At 52.3% G+C, this 20,686-nt stretch overlaps 1 protein-coding gene across 3 annotated transcripts; it reads left to right on the top strand.

Annotated features, from left to right (window-relative positions):
* The first annotated feature begins 1,497 nt into the window (after positions 1-1,497).
* LTC4S (leukotriene C4 synthase) lies at positions 1,498-20,190 on the top strand. 3 transcript variants are annotated; one of them, XM_032846817.1, is made up of 6 exons: positions 1,498-2,052; positions 14,153-14,258; positions 19,334-19,433; positions 19,544-19,614; positions 19,700-19,781; positions 19,940-20,190. In XM_032846817.1, exons 1-6 carry the CDS (start codon positions 1,846-1,848, stop codon positions 20,079-20,081), a joined length of 708 nt encoding a protein of 235 aa, XP_032702708.1. In that variant the 5' UTR covers positions 1,498-1,845; the 3' UTR covers positions 20,082-20,190. The 3 variants fall into 3 exon arrangements, with proteins under 3 accessions (XP_032702708.1, XP_032702710.1, XP_032702709.1); XM_032846819.1 differs by lacking the exons at positions 1,498-2,052; positions 14,153-14,258 and adding an exon at positions 17,709-17,832; XM_032846818.1 differs by lacking the exons at positions 1,498-2,052; positions 14,153-14,258 and adding an exon at positions 17,709-17,832 and having other exon boundaries at positions 19,928-20,190.
* Positions 20,191-20,686: the final 496 nt, after the last annotated feature.

The raw sequence follows: 20,686 nt of genomic DNA, 5'->3' as shown, positions 1-20,686 counted from the left end.
CGCTTTTTTTTAGAAGAACATATGCTCCAGCCCACCCACCCACCCACTGTTGTCACTGTCCACTGTGGGGGTCATCACATGATGGACCCACCCTTCCCCTTTTGTCTTCACACTGGTAATGCACCTGCCCCTCTTCCCTCTTGGCTGTGCTTGTGTTTCAAAGAGAACTGGCTGGCTGAGTGGCTGCCCTAAGCCCAGCCCCAGAGGCTAGCTAGTGCCTACAGACCTTCTTGGGGAGGTTGGGAAAGATGATCTTTGGACCCTCACCCAGAGCAGAAACTGACATAGGAAAGGCGTTAGGGTTCCAAGCTGTCGGTCAAGAAAGAACTCTTGAGACCTCTCTGGTGCAAAAAGGTGATTTTATTAAAGCACAGGGACAGGACCCGTGGGGTGAAAGAGCTGCACTGGGGTTGTGAGGAGCAGCCCATTATACACTTTCAGGTTGGGAGGGGGTGAGGGGGTAGTGTTAAGTGACTAAGGAATTTCAGAAGCAAGGTATCCAGGACCTTGAGAGGGCTGGCTGTTGTTGAGACAAGGTCATTTATTACTGTCTCATAAAACCTGAGTCACGAGACCCTTCAAATGTTTATCGGTGGGCTGTATGTTTGGGGGATGATTGCCAACACATATTTTGGGGTGTTTAGAGATAAAGGAAGTTTCCAAAGGAATTTTTGTATGTTAAAGTAGACTCACAGAGTCCTGGGCATTGGGGTAAGATTGCCTTTTGCCCTTAGCAAAGTATTAGCATAGAGGCCCTTGAGTCCCTAGAAGAATGTCACTCTGCCTGTTTCAAGGATTTGTCAATGGGCTATAGCTAATACGGATATTTAATAATTTTTCTTCCGCCTTTGTTTCCCACATTAGAAACCGCAGGACAAAGAACTCACCCATCCGCCTTCATATCTGTGTCCTGGAATGCTGATCTCTGAGGGAGTTGGCCTGCGTGAGGGGAAGGGAAGGATACACGGTGTGCTGCAAAACCATAATGACAACAGCTAGAGCCAGAGCTGTTGGACCCGGGGGCGGGAGAGGGCGGTCCAGTGTCTTCCCTGCTCCAGGCCACAGGTCCTGGCCAGCCTGCAGGCATGGAAGGAGCAGAAGCCACAAGGCAATGGCCCGGGGACTAGTAGCTCGACAAGGCCTGTGCAGGAGGCTCCATTTGTTCCTGTCCCTGGAAAGCAGAACTTTTCAAGACTGCCAAAGGAAAAGCTGGCATTCTATATTCAAGTTACGGAGGTGGTAGCTTCCCTTGAAACAGCCAAGGTGAGTGCTTGCTGAACTATCTTTGGATCTCTCCCTCCTGACACACCATCACCCGCTGTCTTGTCTTGAATGTCAAGGTTTCAGATGGGTTCCGTATTTTCTTAAATACCTAGCTACTTCTCTGCACTGTGGGGGGCAGAGCCCAACCACTTACTGTCATCTTCAAGGTAGCCCATTACTGTGTCATGTTATTCTCGGTGATGGAGAATCGGGGTGGGGGGGTGGGTAGCTAGACCCTGAGTAGTGAAAAAAAAATTTTTTTAAACCCCATCTATTAGTTATATCTGCCACTCCCATGCCATTTCTTCTTTTTGATATTTGCTTGTGCAGTAAAAGAGACTTTGCTTAAATCCTGCACACTAGAGTGCATGTACCTCTGTATTTGTGATGGCCAGATAGGCCCACCAGCCAAGTATGTTCACAAAGGGAGCCCGAGGACATCCATAGACCAGAAAAAGGGCACCCTGAGGGACACCACCCCTTGAGCAAAGGAGAGACCAAGTCCCAAACTGCAGCTACAGGGAACATCAGCCAGCCTCTGCCATCCCACTCTGCCCTTCCCTGTGCTAGAAAAGGGGGCTTATGAACAGACTAGCTAGGGGTCAGGGGGCGTCTCTGCAGGATCCCGGCAGCATGCCTCTGACTCACCCAGGAGCTCGAGCATCATCACTGCTTAGTGTCCACCCTGCTAGCGACAGACACCAATGCCCAGCCTCTGAGTCAGCCCACGTCTGGAGACCAGCTAGCCACTTGGTACTACGTCTGTCCCTCCCACGCCAGGAAAGGATGGTGAGTCATCTTTTTTCTTCCTTTTTTTTTTTTGGTTTTTGTTTTTGTTTTTTTGTTTTCTGCCTTTTGGTTTAGCTAGAACCTCAGATGTACCAAACAAACAAACAAAAAACCTACAAAAAACTCTGAAAAGAGGACAAAGGTCACAAAAGTGTGCTGAGTCGCAATGGACACAAAAACCACGTGTAACAAGAATGAATGAATCCCTTTATGTGAAATGTCCAGAAAAGGCAAACCAGTAAAGACAGAAAAGATTCAGGTAGCCTGGGGCTGAGCTTGCTGGGATGATGAATTTGCTGTAACACCAAATCATGGTGATCCTTCGCACAGCTGGGCGAATTTACTAAAAGTCGTTGAGTTGGACATTCAAGATGGGTGAATTTTATGGTATATAAATTCTATACCTCAGCAAAGTTGCCATTCTCAATGCTTAGATATGGTTCCCCCAGCTTCCCCATCCTTTATAGCAACAGTATAATAGTTTTTTAAAAGATTTTATTTATTTATTCACGAGAGAGAGAGAACGCATAGAGGGAAAGGAAGAGGGAGAAGCAGGCTCTCCACTGAGCAAGGAGCCTGATATGGAACTCGATCCCAGGACCCTGGGATCATGACCTGAGCTGAAGGCAGACGCTTAACTGACTGAGCCACCCAGAGGCCCCAACAGTATAATTATTAAATACAGGAAATTAGGGGCACCTGGATGGCTCAGTTGATTAAGTGTCTGACTCTCCATTTCAGCTCAGGTCTTGATCTCAGGGACATGAGTTCAGAAACCACCCCCCCCCCGCCCAAATTTAAAATAAAACAAAAATTAAAAATAGGAACTTAATACTGAAACGAAGACTGTCAACTAATCCACAGATCTTATTCAGCTGTCGAGAGTTGTCCTGTAATGCCTGTTTTTCTAGTCTGGGATCCCATCCAGGATCACACTGCATTTGAGCTGTCCAGCCTCCTTCGTCTCCCATGATCTGTGCGGCTTCCTCGGTCTTTGTCACTGCGGTCATTGGCAGCAGCCATTCATTCACATGTCTTGGGAACAGACGCTGCGTCTGGGTGTGGCTCTGGCTGTCCTGCCACTGAGGGTCAAGAGTGTTTGACCCACCACTACAAAGTCTGTGTCCTATGACACCTTGGAGGGAGCATCTCTGCACAGCAGTGCCGTCACGGGGAGCACGGCATAGGATCCACTGTGCCGTCATCTCCAGACACCCGGGAGCTGCTGTCCAGGAGCACAGTACAGGTCAGGGGTCAGCTCAGTGAGAGGGCCTTACAAGGAGAGGGCGCCATCCTCTAGGAAGGGGTATGTACCCCAGATCAGTGACTGGGGGACATGGGCCTCCACTAGATAGGAGACATGGAGGGGGATCCGGGAGCAGAGGTTGAGGAGATGTTGCTTGCTCTCACTCCGGAGACCCCCCTGGGAGGTCCTTCCACTTAAGACTGTGTGCGACCAGGGACCCTGGCTCCTGAAGGGACAACATAGCCACCAGAAGACACAGCAGGACTGTTAGGCTCCAAGCTACCTGCTTCCTGGGCCTTGGAGCTCCTTGTGCCCAGAAATCTGGCAGGAGGAGAGGACCCCGACCATCAAGGGAGGAGGGTGAAGTTCCATACTGGGGAGAGACAATGCATGCCCCCCCGCTGCCCCGCTGGTGCCCTCTTGGTACAGTTTTGGTGGCAAGGGGGCAGGGCGGCCACCAAGCATTGCTAGTGCTGAGTGATCAGGGGCTCGGGCCCCCTCCCGGGGAATGGGTTTGGGTGGCCCCTCCAGGTCCGCTGACGTGTAATCGGACTTATACTTACTGGATGAAGAGGACCCGAGTGGCGCAATGTGCGGATTCTAGGTGACGCTGTGGCGCCCCCCAGTGCTGCCCCCGGGGGGCCACGGGATTCTCCCTGGGAATGGGCTGGGCCCGGGGCTGCGCAAGCAGCTGCGCTTCTCGTGCGCTACTCCCCTCCGCAAGGCCACCCGCGTTCAATGCCGCCCCAGCCCTGGACCGCCCCCGAAGGCCAGCGCAGCTGCAGGGCCCCCTCCGCGGGGCGACGGGCTGGGGCTCGGCCGCGCCCTGTCCCAGCTCAGCGGGCCCCTGCCCCTCTCGCCTCCCTCACCTCTGTTACAAGCATGCACGTTCTGGGACCCAGTCCCCAAATCCGGGACGCAGTCCCCACGCGCTCAGTTTCCGAGCAACCTGCTCAGTGCGAACCGGAGCTCATCAGCATTTCAAAGGCTTTTTCCTGTCCCCCAAACTGGGGGTCCCGCCCTCTTTCAGTCTCCCCGCAGAGCCTGTGGGGATGAAAAGGTGTCCTTTCTCACCCCCCGGGCCTATCTCACTGCATGGGGCATCTGGAAAATAAGCAATTTATGTGTCTTTCTTTCTGATTTTAAGCTCTTCTAAAATTGTCAGGAAGAGGGGGTGCCTGGCTGGCTCCGTGGGCAGAGCACGCAACTCTCGATCTTGGGGTCCTGGGTTCAGGTCCCACTTTATGGTTGCACACAGCACTTAAAAAGTAAGTACAGGGCGCCTGGGTGGCTCAGTTGGTTGAGCTACTGCCTTCAGCTCAGGTCATGATCCCGGAGTCCAGGGATGGAGTCCCCCATCCGGGTTCCTTGCTTAGTGGACAGTCTGCTTCTCCCTCTCCTTCTGCCCCTCCCCGCTGTTCATTCTCTCCCTATCCCCCTCCATTTCATAAATAAATAAATACAATCTTTAAAAGAAAATAAGTAAATACACAGGTAGAGAATTTCAGTGAATGTCACCAAGTCTCATTGGCCATGATATTTAAATCAGTATGTATATCATATTGTTACTGGACAGAGAACCTGGCTAGAACTCAGATTTTGCTGCTCACTGCCTGAAAATCAATGTGGGAGAGGAAAGGCTTTATTCAGGAAGCCGGCAACCTGTGAAGATGGTGGACTAATGTCTCAGAGACCATTCCCCACACCCAACCGCACCCAAGGGAAGCTGGAAGGTTTTAAAGGAGGAAGGACGGAAAAAGGGTATGGGGGGTGTTGCACAGGAGAAGCAGGTGATCGGGAAGTTAGTTATAGGTTAGTAGGTTAGTTAAGTCCTGCCTTTAAAAACTTTTCCTTTTCTAGGGCGCTTTAGGGCTCCCCTCTACTTGCTAGATGGGGATGCTGCCCAATTCATGAATCATTTAATATTAAAGCCAGTGAGATCTTCACATTTCCTTGTTTGAATTTTGTTTTCTTTTTTTTTTTTAAGAATTTATTTATTTATTTGGCAGAGAGATCACAAGTAGTCAGAGAGGCAGGCAGAGAGAGAGAGGAGGAAGCAGGCTCTACGCAGAGCAGAGCCCGATATGGGACTCGATCCCAGGACTCTGAGATCATGACCTGAGTCAAAGGCAGAAGCTCAACCCACTGAGCCACCCAGGCACCCCTTGTTTTCTTTTTTTAAACAACATTTCTTTTTAAGATTTTATTTATTTATTTGAGAAAGAGAGAGCATGAGGTGGGGGGAGGGTCAGAAGGAGAAGCTGACTCCTCTCTGAGCTCATTCCTGAGACTCTGGGATCATGACCTGAGTCGAAGGCAAATGCTTAACTGACTGAGCCACCCAGGAGCCCCTCAACATATGTATGCATATATATATATATGTATATGAACTAACTATATACACCCTCCTGATGGAGAGAACTGGGAAACAGGTGTGCATATATATATATATGTATATATGTATATATATATATGTGTATATATATGTATATATGTATATATATGTATATATGTATATACATACATGTATATATATATATGCACACCTGTTTCCCAGTTCTTTCCATCAGGAGGGTGTAAATGCAGAAAATGACACCCTGGCCAACCATGGACAACATGGACATCCCAATAAATAACAACAAAGAAGTATAACCCTTGAGTAAAATATGAATTTTTTAATTTAAGAATTTATGAATTCATAATGATTCAAATATGTACTCAAGTGGACGAGAAGGGAACGTTCTTTTTCACCAATGTAGAAAGAACGGAATTAGAAAATGACCATTGGGGGGCGCCTGGGTGGCTCGGTGGGTTAAAGCCTCTGCCTTCGGCTCAGGTCATGATCTCAGAGTCCTGGGATTGAGCCCCACTTCGGGCTCTCTGTTCAGCAGGGAGCCTGCTTCCTCCTCTCTCTCTCTGCCTGCCTCTCTGCCTACTTGTGATCTCTGTCTGTCAAATAAATAAATAAAATCTTAAAAAAAAAAAAAAAGAAAGAAAATGACCATTGGGCTAGTAAGTGACTTGGGCAAGGATCCCTAATGGTGGTTAAAATCAGTCGGGGAAAGTTTGAGGAGTAACAGGATTTTTTTTCCTCAGAGCCTCAAGGTGTGACCCGACAAAGAGAAGTTTCAATGGGAAAAAGAGTTATGTTTTGTCAAAGATCAACAAAGCCAGGGTCAAGGTGCGGGAGGTAAAAACAGACCGGGGACTCTACAGAGTCAGGGACTGAGAAACCGCAAGAAGCAGCTAAGACGGTTGGTCATTGTCATTGTCAAAGTCATGAGGTGCTTTGTGAAGTCAGGCTTCTCCCTCCCTCTGAGACAGGGAGACAGAGACCCCAGCCTTCCTGAGGACGCCATTTCAGAGGGACATTTCAGAGAAGGGATTTAAACAGTTGTAAGGTTTTTCTACAAAGGCTCTAAGAATGGGATGTCAGGAGCCCATCTTCTGGGGCTGGCTGGAACAAACAGTCAATTCTTTCATCAACCTTTAACTCTGCCAGACTGGCACTCAAGGGGGCTGGGTCATCCCAGTGGCCTTAGGCTTAGGTCTTGGGCTGCCAGAAGCCTCAGGAGAATTTGAGCAAAGTCCATTAGTGCAAGGGATGTGGACAGAGTCAGCGTGCGGAGAGTTCTTGCAGATCTCGCTTCACAGCAGAAAAGCCAGCAGACCTCATGTTAACAGCACAGTTCAAACCTTTCCAGGAACAAGCCTTACTTGGTGGAGCATGCAACTCTTGATCTCTGGGATGTAGAAATTACTTAAAGTCTTCAGAGGAAGAAGAAAAAAAAAAAAAAAAACATGGAACCTATCTTCAGAAACAGGACAGACTGACATCACGTATCTTCCTGACAGTTCCTTGAGAGGAACACAACGCCTTTCCCCTGACTCTCTTGCTCAAAGCGCATGATCAATTGTCGTCAGCGGAAACATCAGATAAACCCAGATCAGTGGATTTCTGCAAAATAACTGGCCTCATGAAAGATAAACATATGTGAACTGATGAATGCTTCCAGACTAAAGGGAACTGAACACCCTTGACAGTGAAACACAGCGCCGAATCCTGGCATTTCTTTTGCCATAAAGACAGGCATATCTCATGGAAGTCTGTTGATTCGATAATGATAGTGTCTTTTTTAGTTTTTGTTTTATTTTTTAAAAAAAGATTTTTTCTTTGAGAGAGAGAGCGAGCATGATCAGGAAGAAGAGGGACAAGCAGACTCCCTGCTGAGCAGGTAACCCGATGTGGGGCTCAATCCCAGGACCATGGGATCATGACGTGAGCTGAAGGCAGACGCTTAACTGATTGAGCTACCCAGGGGTCCTCATGGATAAACTTCTTACAGTAAAGTTCAGAGCTTGCATGCACTGCAAGCCACTCTAAGGACTCTGAAGACACCAGCCTCTGGTCAAAGGGAGTCCCTCCCCGGGCCTAGTTCTGGCCAGCAGCTGAAAGAGGTGCTAGGGTTGCTGCGGTAGATGACCTGGGCACTCCCATGTGCCCAGGACCCCATTCAGCCAATACCAAGCCTCTCTTCCCTTGTCTGTTGGTCCTGTGTTTTGACTTGTTCAGTCCCATAGAACCAGCTGAGATGACAGGCTGCTCTGGCCACATTCTCAATTGGTGCCCCATTTTCCTGTGGCCCCATATGGGGTCAAGTTTTGCTTCATTTTCAGAATGATGTACATTTCCTGGGGCCTCACTCCAGGCCCTGAGGGTGAGCGCCAGGCTCCAACTGGGGCTTGCTAGAGATATAGGGCGTCTTTTTCTCTATCACAGATACTTCTAGCCCCAGGGGATATACTGAGCCCGGTCACCAAACAGGAGGGTGCTTACTCCTTAGTCCTTGCTGTAGTGCCTCATCCTTACCTTAGGTCCTGCTCACAACTGGCAGCCTTCTGTGACATCCAGTAAATGTGTCCCTGCGGGGTCCCCCCAGTGTGGAATATACTGCATCCCAAACCCAGAGAGACCCACCACGTCTCTCTTCCTTCTCCCATTGGTGGGAATAATAGCCTGTACTTACGGAATGCCCGACAGGTCACTGAGGGGACGAGTCCCTGACACTCCCGCCCCCAGTGTGTGTGTCTTACCAAGGCCACCCATGTCCTCGGCATTTCCTGCTCCTCTGATCAATCACATGACATCAGCCGTATACTGGATGCACGTGGTTTGGGGGGAATGCCCAGAGCATCGAGGTCCCTCCGAACTGTGTTATGGCGGAGATAGTGCAACAGTTCCAATAGTCCTGAGGTGAGAGAACACATTGTCCATCCCTTGCAAATGCAAACTGCTTCTGATCCTCCTTCCCCATGGGAATAGAAATGAGCGCAGCCAGCGGCTGCACAGCAGCTACTCCAGCCTGCTGATACGCTCTGATAAGTATGTCACATCTGTCACCAATGCTGCTGGGAGGGCAGGCTCCTCTGCTTTCTGCAGAGGCCAGCCTGGTAAATAACCTGGGGATGTGATGAGAGCCACCGCCCTCCAACTGTTAAAGGCTTTCAGCATGGCAATTTCCTCCCAGAGGCAATCTTGTTCTTGATTTTTCCTCCTCCAGTACCTCCTACTCTATAGGTCAAGGAACCAGTGTATGAATCTGCCTGTGTCAGAGGCTCCCCAAGGCCAGCCTGGGTCCCATGATGTGCTGGGAGAACCCCCAGGACTCAGCAGTAATGTTGCTCATAGTACAACTTCTTGCACTCAGTAGAAGGTCATGCTGGATTCTGGCCAATGGGTGCAGGGCAAAATCAGCAAAGGGGAGAAGGCACATGGGGTGAAGACTAGGGAAGCAGATACTAGCTTCTGGAGTCATGTAGGACATGCTTCATTCCTCCAGCAATAAGATGTGATGACACGTGTGAATTATGGCCAACTGCGAAAGCTCATCAGAGACTCAGCACCCCAAGGTTTTTACTAGGGGGCTGGTCATGTAGTTCTCATCCGTCTAGCAGGAGCCACAGTGCCAGACTCCCCAAAGGAGAGTAGATGCTCCCCGTAAACCCAAATAGGTTAGGCACGGTTGAGCCATTAATCTCAGTTAATGGTGGGAACTCTCCCAACATCTTAAGTTAGCAGACATCAGCCAAGGGCCAGCCCCACGAGGACAGCAGTGACAGCCACGTTGTGCAAACTCTGTTTTTACACAATGCCAACCGCCCAGTACAACCGGCTAATGATACAGCTAGGAACCAGGGAAATGACCCAGGGCCCTCAAGCCCGGCTCATTCCCTGTGAAATGGAACTTGGCTAAGACTCCTTTTGGAAGGCCCAGAACACGCTTGAGTTTGTTACATGACTCTCCTTGGCCGCTGTGGTCTGGGATGGGTGATAAGAGATGCCATGATAGAACAGGGTGCCTGGGGAACAAATGGAAATGATAGAGGCAGAAAACCTAGAGCACAACACACACCTGGCAAAGGCCATGTGTCAATGACTGCCATGATGGTTTGCAGGATCAAATGGCAGGGTCTAGGGCACCCGGGTAGGTCATTTGGTTAAGTATCTGCCTTCGGCTCAGGTCATGATCTCAGGTCATGATCTCAGGGTCCTGGGATTGAATCCAGCATCGGGTTCCCTACTCGGCGGGGAGTCTGCTTCTCCCTCTCCCTCTGCCTTTCCCTCTCTCTCTCAAATAAAATCTTAAAAAAAAAAAAAAAGGGTCTAGAGCAATTGCTCACAGAAAATGGGGTACCTAGTGACAAGAGTAACAGGCAGCTGATGGGGGATACACTGCTTAACAGATATCATAACCAAAGGAGATCCAGAACAGACAAGCAGAAAAGCCAAGTTAGCCGAGCCAGTGGGAACACATGATCCCTTGCCCGTTTCCAAACCTAAATCAGTTCTCAGACCCAGAACCCCACTGACTGAAGCAGAGGCCAAGTATCCTTGTGAAAACCTTGCGACACTATGGCCAGTGCCCCCCCCAACCCTCCCCTAAAGGGAAGTGCCCTGTGTACTCAGGTCACCATGGGCTCACTATCAGTTCAGTGGTTTCTGGGGGGCAGGTGGGCGGGGAATGGAAGCACAGCCAGGCCAGCTGGGCAGCCCTCTGTTTCCTCATTCGTGGCTCCGTTTCTTTGAGCACCCTCTCCACACCGAGCCTGGGGGCCAGGCATAGCACAGGTGTCTCCTCTCAAGCCCTCCTGGAAGGGTGCAGAGATAGAAAACCCAACTAGGAAAATGGAGAGGGACAAGGGAAGCCAGGGAAGGGTCTCAGGAGTCCTGGCAGGTGCCTAAGGGGCCCCAGCACCCAAAGGGCATCAGGCTGAGGAAGACCCAGTTCAGAGCCATGAATCAGTGAGGGACTCTGCTGGTGGAGTGTGGGCTGAGGGCAGGCTGGGCTGAAAGTCTAGAGCAGGAAGTGCCAGCATCAGCGGTCCTTCCTTCCTTCTTTCCTTCCTTCCTTCCTTCCTTCTTCCTTCCTTCCTTCCTCCTAAAGCTTATAGTGGTGACCTATGGAATTCATGTCCCTTCTGACGTGAAGGGCACATGGCACATCTGTGGCATTCTTGTCAAAACTGAGTCTGAACTCAGTCTAACACGTGACAACATCAGACAAACCAAACAGGGACTGGCAGTCCTCAACAGTGCCGAGATCATAAAAAGACAGAGACAGGCTGAGGGACCATCCAGTTGTCCCAGCCTGGAGTAAGCTAAGGACACATGATACTCCATCAGATCCTGGACCAGTAAAAGGACATTATGGGACAACTATTGAAATCTGGATAAGGTCTATTGATTAAGAGTCCTGGATCAATATTACAAAATTACCTGGTTGTAATCATTATGCTGTTGTTACATAACATGCTATCATTTGAGGAAGCTCAGTCAAGCACATACACACATTCTTTGTATTATGCATTAAAACAACTGCATGGAGATATATAGCTGGCACTTGAAAAACACGGGTTTGAACTGCACAGGTCCACTTAGACGCAGATTTTTTTTGATAAATACAGTATATTCTGTAAATGTGTTTTCTCTTTTTTATGATTTTTTTTTGAAGATTTTATTTTTAGGGATAGCCTGCTTCTCCCTTAACCACTCCCCCTGCTTGTGTTCACTCTTCCATTGTTTCTCTCTGTCAAATAAATAAAATCTTCAAGAAAAAAAAATATTTTAAGTAATCTCTACACCCAACTTGGGGCTTGAACTCACATCCCTGAAATCCCAAGTCACACGCTCAATGGAGTAAACCAGCCAGGCGCCCCCTTGTGATTTTCTTAATAATTTTTTCTAGCTAACTTTATTGTAAGGCTGTAGTATATAAGACATGTAAAACACAAAATACAAAATACATGTGAATTGATTACATTATGGGTAGGGCTTCTGGTCTACCATAGGCTGTTAAAGTTAAGTTTTGAGGGAATTATACTCAGATGTTTGACTGTGCTACATTCGTTGTTCAGGCATCAACTAACTGATATACCACAAAATTTGCCCATTTTAAAGGTACCATTCAGTGACTTTATTTTTTAAAATATTTTATTTATTTATTTGACAGACAGAGATCACAAGCAGGCAGAGAGGCATGACCTGAGCCGAAGGCAGAGGCTTAACCCACTGACCCACCCAGGCGCCCCCCATTCAGTGACTTTTAGTAAATACACTTCAGTGACTTTTAGTAAATATACTGAGCTGTGCAAACATAATCTGGTTTTAGAATGTCTTCATCCCACCCCGAGCCCTGGACTCCCAGTGTTCTACTCTCTGCATCTTTTGGTTTGCTTTTTCTGGACATTTCATGTAAAGATCATATAATATATGGCCTTCTGTGTTTGGTATAACTTAGTATAATGGTTTTGAGGCCTTTGTCCCATTTTGGTGGGACAGTTGGTGTATGTTAAATAAGGTCTCTAGAATGACCAGTGATAGATTTGTATCCATATTAATTTCTCAGTTTACATAATGGAATTATGGCTTATCAGATTTTAACATTAAGGGAAGCTGGGCGAAGGGTATCTGGGAACTGTGTACTATTTTTGCAACGTTTTTGGTAAGTAAAATAATTTTAACATCTTTTTTTTTAAAGATTTTATTTATTTATTTGACAGATAGAGATCACAAGTAGGCAGAGAGGCAGACAGAGAGAGAGGAAGGGAAGCAGGCTCCCTGCCGAGCAGAGAGCCCGACACGGGGCTCGATCCCAGGACCCTGGGATCATGACCTGAGCTGAAGGCAGAGGCTTTAACTCACTGAGCCACCCAGGCGCCCCTTAACATCTTTTTTTTAAAGGTTTATTTATTTATCTCCATACCCAGTGTGGGTCTTGAATTCACAACCCCAGGATTTAGTCATGAGCTCCAGTCAACTAAGTCAGCCAGTCCCAGCAGCCCTCCTCTCTCTCCCCTCAACCCTGCTCCCCTTTTATTATTACTTTTTAAATTTAGCTTAGTGTCTGAGTTCTTCACGCTTATCACGGTCTGTTGTTCTGAAGTTGTGGTTTCTTCTCAACAAAATGGCTCTGTTGGCTCTTCCTTTCCTCAGAGGTCCTTGATGAGCTCAGCTTCCAGAATGTTCCTCAGGGCCCCTGTAGGAGAAGTAGGTCCAGGGTCACAGAGGTGTGTCCTGCAGGGGCTCAGGGAGGGGCTTTTCCACTTCCTTCATGATATGAGCACCTTAGGGCTGCCCAGGAGGATGGCCATGCCCAGAGGGGCCTCCGGCGACACCTCGGTCAGCCGGAGCAGTCCCAGCCCAGGCAGGGCCCTGAGAGGCTGGGCGAGGGCAGGGAGGGAGGTGCAGATGAGAAGGCCTGGGGAGAGCTCCAGGGGTGGAGACCCCAGTTATGGCATGGACCTCTGCCCAAGGACTTCCTCAGAAGCTGCTTGGGCTAGGCCTCAGCTTCCTGTTGCCAGGGCAGGGGATTGGCTTGAAGGGGAGGATGTCTGGGCCTCAGAGGAAATGAGGCTTTGGCAGAAGGGATCCCCTGAAATGTGTGGAGACCCACAGACACACACGTGAGCTCCCAAACGCGACAGGCACAGAGGCCCCAAGGGACACACACCATGCCTGCCCACAGACACGCATGGTCCTCATAGTCGTCCCCGAGGGGGTGGGAGAGGAGGCTGGACAGGGGACTGTGGTCAGGACCGCTTTCAGGGAGGAAGGGGGCTGAGTGGCAGAGAGAGAGTGAGCGAGCTGGAGGACATGTCTCCACCCCTGAGCGCCCACTCCTGCAATTGGCAGAGCTGGTCTAAAGCAGGGCACTGGCATGGAGCCCCCACCCCTGTCGCCAGGGGGCCTGCAGCGCCCCCTGATGGCAAAGGGCATTCCTTGGGCACTGGCCAGGACAGGAGAGGGGTGAAAGGGGCTCTCGGGGAGCCCAGCAGACTACGAAGCTCTCAGGCTAGAACCCATGCTTGTGGGGGCAGCAAGGAAAGAGGCCAGATGGGTTGTGGAGTTATTCTTAGAAAATATATCGTAAGCCCTAAGGGACGAGTGTGGGAGTGTCAGCAGCAGTCTTGTTCTCAGGCTGTTGAACACAGTGGCCCCTGGGAGCAGATCCCACAATCCCCAGGGGACAAGGCATGAGTTAGAAGCTAGGAAGGAATGTAACCTCAGTCCTCCCTTTCTGCACCCGGAGATTGCTAGCACGAACATCCGCTCCTCCCTTATCCCAGGACTGACTCCCTGCGTGCCCATGCCTAGGGAAGAATGCAAGCCCACTTCCAGATATTTGCCCCTTTGTACTCCTTTCCCACTCTTGGAGGCGTCTGTCCTTGCTTTTCTGATAAAAAAATAATAATAATAAAATAAAAGCTCTGTGTGGGATTCAGTGGCGGTTGCTCCCCCTAGCAGAGGCAGCCCTGCATGGCTGCTCAGGTTGGTGACTGAGAATTTTATTTCAGTGCGCAATGACATTTGGCGCTTGGACATCTTCAGGATCTGGTAAGAGTCCTCGTCTGCACATCACTCCTCAAGCCCTAGAAAGGGAAAGGACGTCCGCTCATCCAGGTAGGAACTACAGGCACTCGATGTCTGTGACGGAGTAACCATTGACCTCATTTTTTCTCTATTTTGTGCAGAATTTACTTTCTATTTCGTCCTGATCTACTTTTCTGTCTGTTATAAACCTGTCAGTCATGGGAACATATTTAAGGAAGGAACAGGTTCTCATAAAAAACAACTACATATACTGCTACATTCTATAGGATTCGAAGGAATGAAGATTCGACACAGCTGTTGTCTGTACTATATCAACATTGCCTAGGGCACCTGCCTGAAGGCTCTTTCGGTTGAAGACTGAGAGCACATGGGCAAAAGGCTAAAAGATGCTTTGGGTCCTCTTAAAATTTCTCATTCGGATCCATGGATTGCTATCTACTCTTTGCAGAAGAAAAACAGCTAAAACTAGTTGGCAGGACTTTATTCCTCCCCCTTTCAAATCTGGCCCCCACTGTCCCCAGTTGCAACAACAGCCCCTAGCACCCCACCAGAGGCTCCAACATTATCCCCTAATAAATTGCCTCATCCTCCGCCCTCTCTGAGGGCAGAAAATAAAGCTGTCGGAGAGAGTGCCTCCTTTTCCATTTAAAAAAAAAAAAAAAAAAAAAAAGGTTATAAAAAGCCCCCAAACAAGAAGGCTTTATTGGAGCATTTTCTGTCCTTTAAGCCCAAGCCTGGCTCTCAGTCCGATTGTCCGGGCCATGGCAAGGGGGGATCTCGCCTATAATAACTGGTCTATGCTTTACAAGAGAGAGAAAAAGAACAAATAGGTTCGTAGGTATCCCATTAGCAGCCATTTTAACCATCACTGCTGTTTCGGCCATTGCTGCCGCATCTTTTCTATCTCCAAACTGCGCGACAAATGCATTCATATATGCAAAACACTACATCTAATTTAGAAGAACGGGTCAAGGTCAAGCCACACATTTTAGCTAGATGGTAGGCTCTCAAGGCCGCTGTTGTCTGGCTAGGAGGCGCTAGATCCCAAGCACTCTGGACCAGATCCCAGCAAACTCCTGACTCTTTCCTCCCACTGCGTTACTTCAATTCCCTATAACCAGACTTGGGGGCAATTGAAGACTCATCTTCATCAAGGCTTTTCCTCCTCTTTGAATCTCTCCATTGAAAATTTGAAACTTAGGGTATAAGCACAACTACAGGGAAGTCAACAGGCTATCATGAAGAATGTCAGGGACGTTTCTGTGTGCTCAGTCCAGAAAAAAAAATTGGTTCCCTGGGTTCAATTTCTACTCTCGGTTTGACATGGGCATACTGCTTTTAATGATCTCCTTTCTCATTATAGTTGTCAAGGCAAGGGGGAACTGTGGAATTATTCTTAGAAAATATATCGTAAGCCCTAAGGGGTGAGTGTCAGCTGCGGTCCTGTTCTCAGCTGTTGAGTGCAGTGGCCTGGTGGGAGCAGGATCCCATGATCCCCAGGCACAGGGCATGAGTTAGGAGCTAGGAAGGAATGTAACCTCAGCCTCCCCTTTCTGTACCTGGAGATTGCTAGCACGAACATCTGCTCCTCCCTTATCCCAGGACTGACTCCCTGAGTGCCTATGCCTAGGGAAGATATTTGCCCCTTTGTACTCCTTTCCATGGTTGGAGACATCTGTCCTTGCTTTCTGATAAAAAAACAAAAATAAAAACTCTGTGCGGGATTCAGCGGCAGCTGTTCTCCCTGGCAGAGGCGGCCCAGCACAGCTGCTCAGGCTGGTGACTGAGAACTTCATTTCCATGCACCACAACACTAGGTGGCAAGGACAGAGCTCCTGGGGTCCCCGGACGCTGACATGTGGAGACTCCCCCAGAGCAACCAGGCAGAGGGTGCCAGGGTTTCATAACGGCCCAGGACTAAATGCAGAGGCGGTTGCCCCAAGGACCCAGCCACTTCTCCCTCCTGCAGCCGGACCTGCCTGTGTGTGCAGCCTTGTCAGCTCCTGCCCATGTGCCCCTATCAGGCTGGGCTCTGCCATTGTTGACCAAACCCAGCTCCAACCAGCCCTACACAAAGGAAGAAGTGGCTGCCTTATGAAATGGCAAGGCTGCCCGGCTAGAGGGTTGCTCTGGGCAAGTTGGCCCTGGGGCTCCAGGACATCAGCCACCTCCTTCCTCCCAGTGTGGCCTCATGTTGGCTCTCTCCTCCTTGGGGTGGCCAGTGGCCATAAAGGGCCCTCAGAAATCTTCCTCCCCCCCAGAGTTCCGTTTCCCAAAGTTCTAAGGAAGTTTCCAGAACTGCATCTCACCCTCTTGAATTAGCCTCAGCCAGCACAGTCAGTTCTGACTCACATGTCCATCCCTCAGGCCTGGGAGGGGTGGCAGGCAGCTCTGTCCACACCATAGGACCTGGGAAGATGAAGGGTTGGGATCCCCCAAGTGGGGGACGCTGGGCAGGTGGAAACAGCAGGTGACCATTCTGGCTAGGGTCAGAGCCCCAGGAGAGGATGGGCTCAAGGATCCTGAGGGGTCTGACCCACCGTGCCAGGCTAGCAGGGTCGTCTTCTAGTGGTCTGTGTGCACAGAGCCCAGGCAGCTGTGAAGCTGGCAGACATCAGGTTTCCTGAGGGGAGCAGGGACATGGCTGTGCCCAGTGTGGTCTGGGTGCAGCGACAGTCCTGCATCAGGGTTCCATGTTCCATCACAGCCCTGGTTGGGCGGTGGGGGAAACAGGTATGTGAGCATGTATGGGTGGGGGGGGGGTGGGGCTGGGAACCCTTGAGGAGCCCGTGACCTGTGCCCCAATGAGAGACGACTGATGCAGGGCAGGGCTCAGAAGGTGGCACGGGGTGGATTTGAGAATGAGAAGGACTTGAGGGTCAGTGGAAAGTGATAGCCGAAGGGGGGGTTGGGGGGGGGGCGTTGGGGAGGACCCTCTGGTTCCCTGGGACCGGACTCAGGACAAGGGGAGGTCCGGAAAGCCAACGGGGACTGCTGTGGGTGCAGGGCCTGGAGGACGCTGGGTGGACAAGGGAGCCAGGCCCACGCAAGGCTGCAGGAGGCTCGGGCAGATGCCTGGAGCTCTGCCAGCACAACGCTAGGCACAGAAGAGGCAAGAATGACCGGGAAGGGGCGCCTGGTGGGGCCTCAGTCCATGAAGCCTCTGCCTCTTGGTTTTGGCTCAGGTCATCTCAGGATCATGGGATTGAGCCCCACATAGGGCTCCACGCTCAGTGTGGAGTCCACTTGTCCCTCTCCTTATGCTCTCCCTCTCTCAAATAAATAAGTAAAATCTTAAACAAAACAAAACAATGATTGGGAGGAAATGGCCAGGCTGCCCCCAGGCCGCTGCTCCATCCTTCCCTGGGCTCCCTCTGGCCCTGGTTTCCGCCTGCTCAGGCTTCTGCCCTTTCACTGGCTGTGGTCACGCCCCTCCTTCAGGCCCCTCCCCTGAGAAGGGGCGGGGAGAAGGGCCAGTCTTCCTTTCCTGCCAGCCTTTTGAGAGAGCCAGCGGACTGGGGCTGAGAAGAACTCTGCAGTGACTCTCTTCACACACCAGCCTGGGCCCATAGAGCTGCCAGCACCATGCAGGACGAGGTGGCTCTTCTGGCCACTGTCACCCTCCTGGGAGTCCTGCTGCAAGGTGAGATGGCTCCTGTTTGGGGAGGTGGATGGGCTCTGGACTCCTGCAGCCTGCCTTCTGCCCTCCAGACCCTGGGGAGGAGCTGGAGGGCCCGAGGAGGGGGGATGGTAGGGGCAGAGGCAAAGTCTGGAGCGCCCAGAGTCCTGGGGCCCCACCTCTTCTGGCCGCAGTTGAATACTGAGAAGCTTGCATGGTTCTGGCTGTGGTCTCGAAGAGGGGCAGCCGTGGGCCTGGTGCAGCCCTGCTCCAATGGATCCTGCCCTTGTCCTCTCCCTCCCTTTTCCTCTCCCACTGTCCTCTTGCTGGAGTTCCCAGGAGAATCCAGCTCTGCCTTCAAAGGCATCCTCTCTATGCTGGGATCCACATAGAGCTGGACAGGGTTGGAACCTGCTCCCTGAGCCCCCAAAGGGGCCTGTGTGTTGGCCTTTTAGGCTAGCCCTAGAGGACACATTCCCAGGCTAGGTATCCTTGGGACCCACTTGGGACACCGTGACCCCACGCTGTAGGGGCTAGGACAAGGCATAGCCTGGGCAGGGGCCCTGCTATGGGGCTGAATTTATCTTCTGCTTCATGAGCAAGCCCTCCTCATGCAGCCAGCAAGCCCTCCTCATGCAGCCACAGGGCCTCCTCCAGGTCCTACACTGATGGTACGCATGCCCTCGGCACCCACAGGGCAGCTGGGAAGGTATATGGCACCAAGGGCACCAAGGCCACAGGAGTTGCTGGAAGACAGCTGGTGACAACCAGCACCGGAGCTGTGTGTGTGGTGGGGACCCTGTGCATGCAGATCCTCTGGGGCCAGCCCACCCTCCACAGCCACCCATGCTGAAATGGAGGGAGACAGAGCCCCAGGAGGCCCGGGGTGGGACTAGAAGTGTCCCAGCAGCAACCACCTGAGGAGAGGAGAGGGAATGTCTGTCAGATTTAGGTTGGGGTCCGGAACACGTGAACAGAGAAACTGGCCTGATGTAGGGTCAAGAGATCCTCCCCGCCCAGTGGGCCCTGTAGGTGGGGACCAGAAACTGTAGACCGCAGAGTGTATACTCTCCTGTACCTGGAAGGAAGAGCCACCTCTGCCCTCAAGCCCCAGTTGTGTGCCCTCTTCAGGGACCCCCAAAGTCAAGGTCCGTGTCTAAAGAGTAGGAGCTAGTCATTTGCCTGTGTTTTGCAAGTCAAAGGACTCAGGAGCCAAGTCCTGAGCTTCCAGTCCCTCCCCGGTACAAATGTGTCTGGGGAGGTGGGATGGAGGGACAGGGCAGGGGCATCTTGGCATCCCAGGCCCTCACCCTGAACTCCCTCTTGAGCATCTTAAATACTGGGCGGGCCCAGAAACAAGGGGTGGGGGCGAGAGAGCCCCTTGGCTGGCCTTTATTTTCCAGGAAAGCTTTAAAGGGGAGTCGTGACAAGGTCGGCGAGGAGAGGGCGCAGAAAAGGTGGGAACGGACAGAGGGTGCGGGCCTCCGGGCAGCCAGACCTGACTCCCGCCCCTTCTCGCCCCCAGCCTATTTCTCCCTGCAGGTGATCTCCGCGCGCAGAGCCTTCCGCGTCTCTCCGCCGCTCACCACCGGGCCGCCGGAGTTCGAACGCGTCTACCGAGCCCAGTGAGACTTGGAGGGAGGGCGCGGGACCGGAAGGGAGCGAGCCCGGGAGGCGGCAGGGTCCGAGCGCCCCCCACGCCTCCGTCGGCGCCCTCATGCCGCCCCCACCGCAGGGTGAACTGCAGCGAGTACTTCCCGCTGTTCCTGGCCACGCTCTGGGTCGCCGGCATCTTCTTTCACGAAGGTCTGCGCTCGGGACAGGCGCGCCCACCCCGCAGCCCCGGGTCCCGCGCCCGTCGGCTCACCTTGCCCCGCCCGCCCTCCCCCAGGTACAGCGGCCCTGTGCGGCTTGGTCTACCTTTTCGCGCGCCTCCGCTACTTTCAGGGCTACGCGCGCTCGGCGCAGCAAAGGTGAGGACCCGGGCGGGGATCGTGGGAGGGCGCCAGGGGCCGAGGAAGTGGGGATCGGACGGGGCGGGGCGGGGGCCTTGTGGGCGGGGTCTGACGGCCCGGGCAGGGGGGCGGGGCGGGGCCGCCGGCGCCCCGCCCCCGCTGAGCCCCGCCCGCAGGTTGACCCCGTTGTACGCGAGCGCGCGCGCGCTCTGGCTGCTCGTGGCGCTCGCGGCGCTCGGCCTGCTCGTCCACTTTCTCCCCCGCGCGCTGCGCGCCGCGCTCCTGGGACGGCTCGGGAAGCTGCTGCCCAGGGCCTGAGATGGAGGACGCCTGGTCAGCGGAACCGGAGAAGGGCCGGAGCTTCCGGGAGGACAGGGGAGGGGTGCTCGCCCCATCTCAGTCTCCAATTAAAGTGTCGATGGCTGGACCACGGACGCATGCTCTGGGTCGGAGGGGTTCGCGCGTCGCGTGCGGTGGAGCCCAGCCCCGAGCCGCGGCGGCCGGTGGGCTTCCCGGAGGGTGGGGTGCTGCGGAAGGACAGGGCCCTCTCCGGCCCTGCTCTCCGGCCCTGGGGCCGCCCTTTTCACCGGGGTTCACCCCACGGCTCCTCTTCCCTGCGTTCAACGCTTTCCTCGCCTGTCCCCTCCTCTGAGGCCTGCTGCCTCTTCACTGTCCCCCCGCCGCCCTCTTCCTCGTCCCCTGGCTTTCACAGCTGACACCAGGGCCATTTTCGGGTCAGCACTCGGTGCCTGGCGTCCAGCACGGTGTAGATGCTCAGGCACCCTGGCGCGCAGCCGTGGGGGCGGCGACCAGTGCAGGCAACGTAGCTGTGACAGGCGCTCTGGGGGGCGGGGGAGGGACGCCCGGGTGCCTTGGGTGACCAGACCTGGGCAAGGCCTGCTGGCCGGACAGCGTCCCTAAAG

Source organism: Lontra canadensis, unplaced genomic scaffold, assembly GCF_010015895.1.
Source record: "Lontra canadensis isolate GAN:19392208 unplaced genomic scaffold, GSC_riverotter_1.0 scaffold181, whole genome shotgun sequence".
Lineage (NCBI taxonomy): Eukaryota > Metazoa > Chordata > Mammalia > Carnivora > Mustelidae > Lontra > Lontra canadensis.
The sequence above is the reverse complement of the archived record's forward strand: the minus strand, read 5'-3'. Positions and strand labels throughout refer to the sequence as shown.